Below are 11,316 nucleotides of genomic sequence, written 5' to 3'. Positions count from 1 at the left end.
AATAAAAGGACGTACCTTCAGGAAGGAGACGAGGGGGGATTTCTTTAGCCAGAGGGTGGTGAATCTGTGGAATTCATGGCCACAGGCAGCTGCGGAGGCCAAGTCGGTGGCTATTTTTAAGGCGGAGATGGATAGATTCTTGATTAGTACGGGTGTCAGGGAGAAGGCAGGAGAATGGGGTTAGGAGGGAGAGATAGATCAGCCATGATTGAATGGTGGAGTAGACTCAATGGGCCGAATGGCCTAATTCTGCTCCTAGAACTTATAAACTTCTCAGGCATATTGGGACCATTCACTTAAGTCCCTTTAGAATAGTTTCACTGATATAGCCAACAATCTAAGCCTCTAACACAGGCACCAGAGTGGTGATGATTTACACAATCTGAAATTATATTGAGCAGATAATTTCACTTTCAATCTGATTCAAATGGAAATATTACTTTTGGTTATTACGTATTATGCAGTAATATCATTTCACATAAATAACATGATTTACCATGTGATTTATTTGGTATAATAGTCTCCCAAACTTGTCATGTGCTACGACCAAGAACTAAATCTCTTTGATTGATTGAAAGGTACAAGAAGGCCCTTCAGCCCACCGAGTCCATGCCGACCATCGATCACCTGTTCACACTACATCTCCCACTTTGGTATCCACTCCATACCCAAAGGGAACAATTTACCGCGGGCCAATTAACCTACAAACACACACACACACACGCGCCTTTGGGATTGTGGGAGGAAACCAGAGCCCCTGGAGGAAACCCACGCGGTCACAGGGAGAACGTGCAAACTCCACACAGACAACACCGGAGTTCAGGATCGAACCCAGGTCTCTGGTGCTGTGAGGCAGCAACTCTCCCCACTGCGCCAGATGAATAATATAAACTGGTATCTAACAACAATAAACAGCAGACAAAAGTTGAAAACATACCTCAAGTTTGTCGATGTGTGAAGAGGGATAATTGAGGCTTTTAATTTGTGGAAATGAAAGTCCATATTCCAGCATTTTGATCGTACACAACTTTCACTCACAGGTTTGGATCTCACTGTTGTAAAACCCCTTGAACATCACCAGCCAAACTGATCACACCATCACTACATTCAAATAACCCCAAGATGAGATAAGACTGAGTGACTCCAGCATTTTGTGTCTGTTTAAGACAAGATTTTTCAGCTTGTGTTAGCAGCAACTGATGGTGATGGTGATGTTGATGCTGTGAAGACAAGGGTTTTTGGTGAATGCTCCACTGAAGATGCCCCATCTGTACCTGTGAGGATGGGATATTAATCTGACTGTGATCTCACTCCTGGAGTCTAACAGGTGCAGCTTGCAGCATTGATTGGTGACCAGGTGAATGCACTATAGTGCAGATGACTCCCCCTCACTGCCTCAGTCCCTGCATTACCCCCACAATTGTTGCTTCCCAAGATGGCGCCCAACACAGGCGACCATTTGCCACAAACTCAGATCTACAATCACATATTATGATCACTCCACACTCTTTAACCTCCACTCCTACAGCAACATCTCTTGCCTTGCACTGAACGTTATTCCCTTATCCTGTGTCCCTCCACAGTCAATGTCTCCATTCCGCTGACTGGTTAGCACGCAACAACAGCTGTTCACTGTACCTCGGTACACGTGACAATAAACTAAACTGAACTGGACACCAACGGGATCGGTTTCCCATCAGGAACAATGACTGGACAACATATCGATCATATAAACATTCAAATAAACTGCACCCTCTGTATTTGCTGCTCCCTCCTTCGAACCACACTTAATCTTGCACTAAACATTATTCCCTTTACACTGTGGACGGCTAGATTGTAGTCATGTAGACATTCTGCTGACTGCATAGCTCGCAACAAAAACCTTGCTGTACCTCGTACACAGGACAATAATAAAACAAAACTATCCCAGGTTTTCCCACTCCCTCCTCCATATGGAACAGCTACTTCCCTCTTAACCTCAGGACAGTTTCGTCCCTTCTGTTTTAGTTTTTAGTTTAGAGTTACAGCTCGGAAACAGGCCCTTCGGCCCACCAGGTCCGTGCCGACCAGCGATCCCCACACATTAACACCGTCCTACACACAATTTTTACATTTACCAAGCCAATTGACCTACACACCTGCACGTCTTTGGAGTGTGGGAGGAAACGGAAGATCTCGGAGTAACCCCACACAGGTCACGGGGAGAACGTGCAAACTCCGTACAGACAGCACCCGTAGTTGGGATCGAACCCGGTTCCCCCGGAGCTGTATTCGCTTTATGGCAGCAACTCTACCGCTGCCCCAAAGTGTCGCCGCTGAGTTCAGGTTTGTGAATGGTCCTTCCATAAGCCAGGGAACTTTCTACAGCGGACATTGGACTTTGTCTGTGGAACTGATGAGTTACAATGCCCAGAACTATAGTCCACAGAAACAAAGAAAGGCAGATGTTGGTCAATACACAAACGGACACAGAGTGCTGGAGTAACTCAGCGGGTCAGGCAGCATCTGTGGAGAACATGGATAGGTGACGTTTCACAGAGTGCTGGAGTAACTCAGCGGGTCAGGCAGCATCTGTGGAGAACATGGATAGGTGACGTTTCACAGAGTGCTGGAGTAACTCAGCGGGTCAGGCAGCATCTGTGGAGCTAAGGAAATAGGCAACGTTTCGGGCCGAAACCCATAAGGGTTTCGGCCCGAAACGTTGCCTATTTCCAGAAGGATTTCGGCCCGAAACGTTGCCTATTTCCTTAGCTCCATAGATGCTGTTGCACCATAACTGAGTGGGTCAGGCAGCATCTGTGGAGAACATGGATAGATGATGTTTCACAGAGTGCTGGAGTAACTCAGCGGGTCAGGCAGCATCTGTGGAGAACATGGATAGGTGACGTTTCACAGAGTCCTGGAGTAACTCAGCGGGTCAGGCAGCATCTGTGGAGAACATGGATAGGTGACGTTTCACAGAGTGCCGGAGTAACTCAGCGGGTCAGGCAGCATCTGTGGAGCTAAGGAAATAGGCAACGTTTCGGGCCGAAACCCGTAAGGGTTTCGGCCCTAAACGTTGCCTATTTCCAGAAGGATTTCGGCCCGAAACGTTGCCTATTTCCTTAGCTCCATAGATGCTGCTGCACCATAACTCAGCGGGTCAGGCAGCATCTGTGGAGAACATGGATAGGTGACGTTTCACAGAGTGCTGGAGTAACTCAGCGGGTTAGGCAGCATCTGTGGAGAACATGGATAGGTGACGTTTCACAGAGTGCTGGAGTAACTCAGCGGGTCAGGCAGCATCTGTGGAGAACATGGATAGGTGACGTTTCACAGAGTGCCGGAGTAACTCAGCGGGTCAGGCAGCATCTGTGGAGCTAAGGAAATAGGCAACGTTTCGGGCCGAAACCCGTAAGGGTTTCGGCCCGAAACGTTGCCTATTTCCAGAAGGATTTCGGCCCGAAACGTTGCCTATTTCCTTAGCTCCATAGATGCTGCTGCACCATAACTCAGCGGGTCAGGCAGCACCTGTGGAGAACATGGATAGGTGACGTTTCACAGAGTGCTGGAGTAACTCAGCGGGTTAGGCAGCATCTGTGGAGAAGATGGAGAGGTGACGTTTCACAGAGTGCTGGAGTAACTCAGCGGGTCTGGCAGCATCTGTGGAGAACATGGATAGGTGACGTTTCACAGAGTGCTGGAGTAACTCAGCGGGTGCAGCAGCATCTGTGGAGAACATGGATAGGTGACGTTTCACAGAGTGCTGGAGTAACTCAGCGGGTCAGGCAGCATCTGTGGAGAACATGGATAGGTGACGTTTCACAGAGTGCTGGAGTAACTCAGCAGGTCAGGCAGCATCTGTGGAGAACATGGATAGGTGACGCATTTGGGTCAAGAACCTTTCCCTTTTCTCAATCTATTGTCCTTGAGTTTAATTTTATTTATGTGTGTAATTCTGTGTGGATAGCAGGCAGTGCAAAGCTCTTCACTGTACCTCAGTACATGTTCTAAACCTAAAAATACCATCAAGCTGGAACGAGTACATTTCCCTCGATAGACACTGCCTGACTCAGTGAGTTCCTCAAGTACTTTTGTTTAACCATAATACCACATCTTTTCGGACGTTCTTTTAGGAAGGAGATAAGAAGGAATTTCTTTAGTCAGAGGGTGGTGAATCTGTGGGATTCTTTGCCACAGACGGCTGTGGAGGCCACAAGTCAGTGGATAATTTTAAGGCAGAGAGATCGATAAATCCTTGATCAGTACGGGTGTCAGGAGTTATGGGGAGAAGGCAGGAGAATGGGGTTGAGTGGGAGAGATAGATCAGCCATGATTGAATGGCGGAGTAGACTTGATGGGCCGAATGGCCTAATTCTGGTCCTATCCCTTACGACCTTATGATCTCCTTCCAGGTTCAGTAACATAGATACAAACACACAGCACAAATGGCAGAAGTTCGTTACTGCATATTATTTTCAAGATAGTTTTTGTTTGATAGGTGTCCATGAGTTCCGTGCTCTGGTCCATTCTGTTGGGGTCGATGTGCATCCAATACAACACCTTGATGAATCCACCCGTGACCTTTGAAGGTCCGCCTTGCCCCGTTGCTGTGCTAGGTGGGCTGGGGAAGATGCAAGGATGTTGTGGGAATGGGGCATCCTGGATCTGCTGTTGGGTTGTCACAGGCATAAGTGTGCAATGGAGTGTGGCCCGTAGGAGACGTTGTACACACTCTGGTACATCGTATGATGTCGCAGCTTCTGGTTGTGCAACTTTGCCATCTTCTCTTGCACGAGGCCAAAGTTAGTAGGCGGAGCTGTGAGGAAACAAATTCCAGAAAAAAATTGTAATGAAAGGAAGGTAGACAGACACAAGATGCTGGAGTAACTGAGTGGGACAGGCAGCATCTCTGGAGAGAAGGAATAGGCAATAGACAATAGGTGCAGGAGTAGGCCATTTGGCCCTTCGAGCCAGCACCACCATTCAATGTGATCATGGCTGATCATCCCCAATCAGTACCCCGTTCCTGCCTTCCCCCCATATCCCCTGACTCCGCCCTATCTAGCTCTCTCTTGAAAGCATCCAGAGAACCTGTTTGTGGCAGAGAATGGGTGAGATTTCGGGTCGAGACCCTTCCTCAGACTGATTGAACTGCAGATGCTGGTTTACGAAGGTTTCCGACCAGAAATGTCACCCATACAAGACATGCATTGTCTTTCCGCTGACTGGTTAGCAGGTAACACAAGCTTTTCACTGTACCTGTGACTATAAACTAAACTCAAGCTGAAACTATCCATGTGTAAGAAACATAGAAACATAGAAACATAGAAATTAGGTGCAGGAGTAGGCCATTCGGCCCTTCGAGCCTGCACCGCCATTCAATATGATCATGGCTGATCATCCAACTCAGAGATGAGATGTAAGAAAGAACTGCAGATGCTGGATAAATCGAAGGTAGACAAAAAATGCTGGAGGAACTCAGCGGGTGAGGCAGCATCTATGGAGCGAAGGAATAGGTGACATTTTCTTCTCTCCAAAGATGCTGCCTGACCCGCTGAGTTCCTCCAGCATTTTGGGTTTACCATTAAATACAAAAACAACTTCTGTTACAACAGCTTACATTTATCTATAACCTTACAATGTGATAAAAAGTCAAATGTGCGAATCTAACAAAACGAACTGCGCACTGATATTCCATGTGACATGTCCGTATAGATTCATAGATTGTATAAAAAGGCCCTTTGGCCCAACTTGCCCACACCGACCAACATGCTCCAGCTACACGTCCCACCTGCTGCCGTTTGACCCATATCCTCCAAACCTGTCCTATCCATGTACCTGTCTAATTGCTTATTTGACGTTGCGATAGTCCCAGTCTCAACTACCTCCTCCGGCAGCTCGTTCCATACACCCACCAAGTTACCCCTCAGATGCCTATAAAATCTGTCCCCCTTCACCTTGAACCCATGTCCTCTGGTCCTCGATTCACCTACTCTGGGCAAGAGAGGGAGTGCAGAGAAGGTTCACCAGACTGATTCCTGGGATGTCAGGACTGTCTTATGAAGAAAGACTGGATAGACTTGGTTTATACTCTCTAGAATTTAGGAGATGAGAGGGGATCTTATAGAAACTTACAAAATTCTTAAGGGGTTGGACAGGCTAGATGCAGGAAGATTGTTCCCGATGTTGGGGAAGTCCAGGACAAGGGGTCACAGCTTAAGGATAAGGGGGAAATCCTTTAAAACCGAGATGAGGAGAACTTTTTTTACACAGAGAGTGGTGAATCTCTGGAACTCTCTGCCACAGAGGGTAGTTGAGGCCAGTTCATTGGCTATATTTAAGAGGGAGTTAGATGTGGCCCTTGTGGCTGAGGGCATCAGAGGGTATGGAGAGAAGGCAGGTACGGGATACTGAGTTGGATGATCAGCCAAAAACTCAGCGGGTGCAGCAGCATCTATGGAGCGTAGGAAATAGGCAACGTTTCGTTCCGAAACCCTTCGGGTTTCGACCCGAAACGTTGCCTATTTCCTTTGGGTTTCGGCCCTATTTGAGGCCAGTTGAGGCCACAGTTCATTGGCTATATTTAAGAGGGAGTTTGATGTGGCCCTTGTGGCTAAAGGGATCAGGGGGTATGGAGAGAAGGCAGGTACGGGATACTGAGTTGGATGATCAGCCATGATCATATTGAATGGCGGTGCAGGCTCGAAGGGCCGAATGGCCTCTACTCCTGCACCTAATTTCTATGTTTCTATGAGACTCTGTGCATCCACCCGATCTATTTGTCTCATCATTTTGATCGTATCCATTCTCTGAACATGTGGCTGTCCCCTGGAACCTCTCCACACCTACTCACAGCCCACACTGCCACCTAGCTTTGAATCATATATGGTGGCTGTAACCCAATGATGTGCAGCAAGGAACTGCAGATAGATACTGGTTTATACCCTAGATAGACACAAAATGCTGGAGTAACTCAGCGGGTCAGGCAGCATCTGTGGAGAGAAGGGATGGGTGATGTTTCGGGCTGGGACCTTCCCTCAGACTTCACTCTGTGTCCTTTTGACCACCCTATCTACCTGTGAAGCCATTTTGTACCTGTACTCCAGATCCCTCTCGTTCCCCAGAGACCTACCATTCACTGTGTAGGTCCTGCCCATGTTAGACTTTCCAAAATGCAACACCTCATATTCCTCAGTATCACATCGTATAACACCACTGTCATATCTGCCTCCACCACCACCCCTGGCAGCACGTTCCAGGCACCCACCATCCGTTATGTAAACAAAGTTCCCCACACATCTCCTTTAACCTTACACCTCTGACCTTAAAGCTATGCTTGACCTTCTTTGACGTTCCCCCTCCTCACCGCACGGATAGAAACATAGAAATTAGGTGCAGGAGTAGAGGCCATTCGGCCCTTCGAGCCTGCACCGCCATTCAATATGATCATGGCTGATCATCCAACTCAGTATCCCGTACCTGCCTTCTCTCCATACCCTCTGATCCCCTTAGCCACAAGGGCCACATCAAACTCCCTCTTAAATATAGCCAATGAACTGTGGCCTCAACTGGCCTCAAATGGGGCCGAAACCCAAAGGAAATAGGCAACGTTTCGGGTCGAAACCCGAAGGGTTTCGGGACGAAACGTTGCCTATTTCCTACGCTCCATAGATGCTGCTGCACCCGCTGAGTTTTTGGCTGATCATCCAACTCAGTATCCCGTACCTGCCTTCTCTCCATACCCCCTGATCCCCTTAGCCACAAGGGCCACATCTAACTCCCTCTTAAATATAGCCAATGAACTGTGGCCTCGACTACCCTCTGCGGCAGAGAATTCCAGAGATTCGCCACTCTCTGTGTGAAAAAAGTTCTTCTCGTCTCGGTTTTAAAGGATTTCCCCCTTGTCCTTAAGCTGTGACCCCTTGTCCTGGACTTCCCCAACATCGGGAACAATCTTCCTGCATCTAGCCTGTCCAACCCCTTAAGAATTTTGTAAGTTTCTATAAGATCCCCTCTCAATCTCCTAAATTCTAGAGAGTATAAACCAAGTCTATCCAGTCTTTCTTCATAAGACAGTCCTGACATCCCAGGAATCAGTCTGGCATCTGAAATGGCTGGAAAGTGGATTCTATGTTGTTCCGTAGAGTGATACATTGTGGGAACAGGCCCTTTGGCCCAACTGGCCCATGCCAACTAAAGTGTTACATTTTGGCCTAATGTATATACTACGTATGTAAAAGACGTACCTATTATTGGGTAATCTGTTCGTTCAGGACGCCAAACCACATTTCTCTTATCCCACGTACGCAGTGGAGGCAGGCACGGGTTTGGCCGTTTGTTCATTGCTTCATCGTAATGACTCACGAGATACCAGGAGCGAGGGATGTCGTGGTGAGAGAAGAAAACTGAAAGGGGGACGCCCTGAAACAGAAGCCACATTATCTATGTCGGCAGGAACTGCAGATGCTGCTTTAAACTGAAGATAGACACAAAAAGCTGGAGTAAAGGGCCTGTCCCATTGGGCTGTCATTCACGAGACAGCCTAGTACTGACTCACGTGTGTCATCATGTGTCTGGAGCGAGTGACGACATTTCAATACCCAGTTTATGATATTTATGGTGATTTTCTAAAATTTTCCAGTTGCTTGAGTGGTGCTAGCAATTGGAAACACTGCGGATGTGATGCCCCTATTCAAAAAACGAGGTGAATGAAAAGTAACAAGCTGCAGAACAAATTAATCTGAGGGAAGGAACTGCAGATGCTGGTTTAAATTGAAGATAGACACAAAATGCAGGAGTAACTCAGCGGGACCGGCAGCATCTCTGGAGAGAAGGAATGGGGGATGTTTCAGTCTGAAGAAGGGTCTCGACACGAAACGTCACCCTGTCCCAACTTGGCCGGCATTTACGCAACAGGGCGGTGGAGTGCGAAGATTTAGTGCAGCACGGAATCCTGGCACGCTACGCGATACCACGAGCAACTCCACACTCCTCCACGCCACTCCATGCGCCCGTTCCTGCTACCCACATGCTACCCACACGCTATCCACACGCTACCCACACGCTACCCACACGCTACCCACACGCTATCCACACGCTACCCACACGCTACCCACACACTACCCACACGCTACCCACACACTACCCACACGCTACCCACACGCTACCCACACGCTATCCACACGCTACCCACACGCTACCCACACGCTACCAGGTCGTGTAAATGGCGCGCAGTTGACGGCCAAGTGGGACAGGCAGCATCTCTGGAGTTAAGGAATAGGTGACGTATCAAGTCGATATTTCAGGTCTGAAGAACGAGAGCTCTATCTAACTCTCTCCTAAATCCATCCAGTGACTTGGCCTCCACTGCCCACTGTGGCAGGGAATTCCACAAATTCACAACTCTCTGGGTGGGAAAGTTTTTTTCTCACCTCAGTCTTAAATGGCCTCCCCTTTATTCTAAGACGGTGTGTGGCCCCTGGTTCTGGACTCGCCCAACATTGGGACCATTTTTCCTGCATCTAGCTTGTCCAGTCCTTTTATAATTGTATATGTTTCTATAAGAACTCCCCCTCATCCTTCTAAACTCCAGTGAATACAAGCCTAACCGTACAGACAGCAACCGTAGTCAGGGTTGAGCCCGGGTCTCTGATACTGTGAGGCAGCAACTCTATCTATCGCGGCACCACTTCTCACCTTGTGCTTCTGCCGGATCAAAATCTTCTCCTTGACATCGGCCGGCACGAACGGGTAGCGCTTGTAATCGGCTCGATACGTGGTGGTCCCAAAGCACGATCCCTTGATGAACTGCAAGAGGCAAAGAGGCAGAGAGTGATACAGCGTGGAAACAGGCCCTTCTGCTCAACTTGCCCACATCGGCCAACATGTCCCAATCTACACTCATCTCACCTGTTTAAGAAGAAACTGCAGGTGCTGGAAAATCAAAGGTAGACAAAAATGCTGGAGAAACTCAGCGGGACAGCCAGCATCTGTGGAGAGAAGGAATGGGAGACATGTCGGGTCAAGACCCTTGTCAAGGTCTGAAGAATGGTCTTGGCCCGAAACGCCTCTCATTCCATCTCTCCAGAGATGCTGCCTGTCCCGCTGAGTTACTCCAGCATGTTGTGTCTATCTTTGGTTTAAACCGGCATCTGCAGTTCCTGCTGACTGACGACAGAACAAGGCAAGCAGGACGAACATTGGAGAGAGCTCGTGATTAGTGTTTGTGATCATTCAAAGTACCACACGCGTGGTCCATGTACAACACGCGTGGTCCATGTACAACACGTGTGGTCCATGCATGGTCCATGTACAACACGCGTGGTCCGTGTACAACACGCATGGTCCATGCACAACACGCGTGGTCCATGTACAACATGTGTGGTCCATGTACAACACGCGTGGTCCATGTACAACACACGTGGTCCATGTACAACACGCGTGGTCCATGTACAACACACGTGGTCCATGTACAACAACACCTGGACAGTAGAATCGGGAAGGAAAAGGAATATTTTGAAATTTTGAAACGGCACGGGTGATGCAATCTTGTGCAAGGCCATTGTGGATCAGTTTCCGCTGCAGCTTCTGCCCGTCCCAAAGCTCATCTCATCCCTCCTCCTGCAACCCGCTGCTAGTACAGGCTAGGGTGGTGTATGATGGGCAGATGGGTGGGGAGGGGGAGAGGGAGGGAAGGCATGGAGAGGGGGGGCAGTGCTTGGGGGGGGAGGAGAGCTTTGGGAGGGGGGGGGGGGGGGGAGGGTGGGGGGGGGGGGGAGAGGGGGGTTGGGTGGGTTGATCAAACCAAGAAGTTCTCAAGGCAGCAACGAGTGGGGAAGGGAAGTTGCGACAGGCGGTGGGGTCATTTTGTAACCGGTGAAAAAGTCGAATAATTGATAGAATTAAAGACGCGGCGTGGGAACAGGCCCTTCGGCCCACTGAGCCCGTGCCAACCCATTCCCATTAAGGTCTCGACCACAAACGCCACCCATTCATTCCTTCTCTCCAGAGACGCTGCCTGTCCGTCCCGCTGAGTTACTCCAGCAATAGTGTCTACTCTCTCTCCCTCCCTCCATCACACACACACATTGAGCGCCTCGTGTGTGAGTGTTGGTGCCGCTGCTCCGTTTTCTCACCTTCAGCCGATCCTCCGCCCAGTTGCCGACCAGCACCTTGTTCACATAGTGTTGCTGGATTCTCCAGCCCGGCGCGGACTGCACGGGGTCCGGGCCGAACCGGTCCTCCAGGTGTCGGGGACAATTCTCTGTCTCTGTCTCTGTCATCCCCGGCGTCGTGTGTATCTAGACACGCGGGTCTCACTGGGAATAATGTATC

The 11,316-nt window shown here is 49.1% G+C and overlaps 1 protein-coding gene across 1 annotated transcript; it reads right to left on the bottom strand.

Annotated features, from left to right (window-relative positions):
• Window positions 1-3,945: 3,945 nt before the first annotated feature.
• cfap107 (cilia and flagella associated protein 107) lies at window positions 3,946-11,316 on the bottom strand. Its single transcript, XM_055659071.1, has 4 exons — window positions 11,118-11,316; window positions 9,679-9,789; window positions 8,229-8,403; window positions 3,946-4,798 (listed from the first exon to the last, which is right to left on the bottom strand). The coding sequence occupies exons 1-4, from the start codon at window positions 11,262-11,264 to the stop codon at window positions 4,662-4,664; spliced, it is 570 nt and encodes a 189-aa protein (XP_055515046.1). The 5' UTR covers window positions 11,265-11,316; the 3' UTR covers window positions 3,946-4,661.

Source organism: Leucoraja erinacea, chromosome 30 (genome assembly GCF_028641065.1).
Source record: "Leucoraja erinacea ecotype New England chromosome 30, Leri_hhj_1, whole genome shotgun sequence".
Taxonomy (NCBI): Eukaryota; Metazoa; Chordata; class Chondrichthyes; order Rajiformes; family Rajidae; genus Leucoraja; species Leucoraja erinaceus.
The sequence above is the reverse complement of the archived record's forward strand: the minus strand, read 5'-3'. Positions and strand labels throughout refer to the sequence as shown.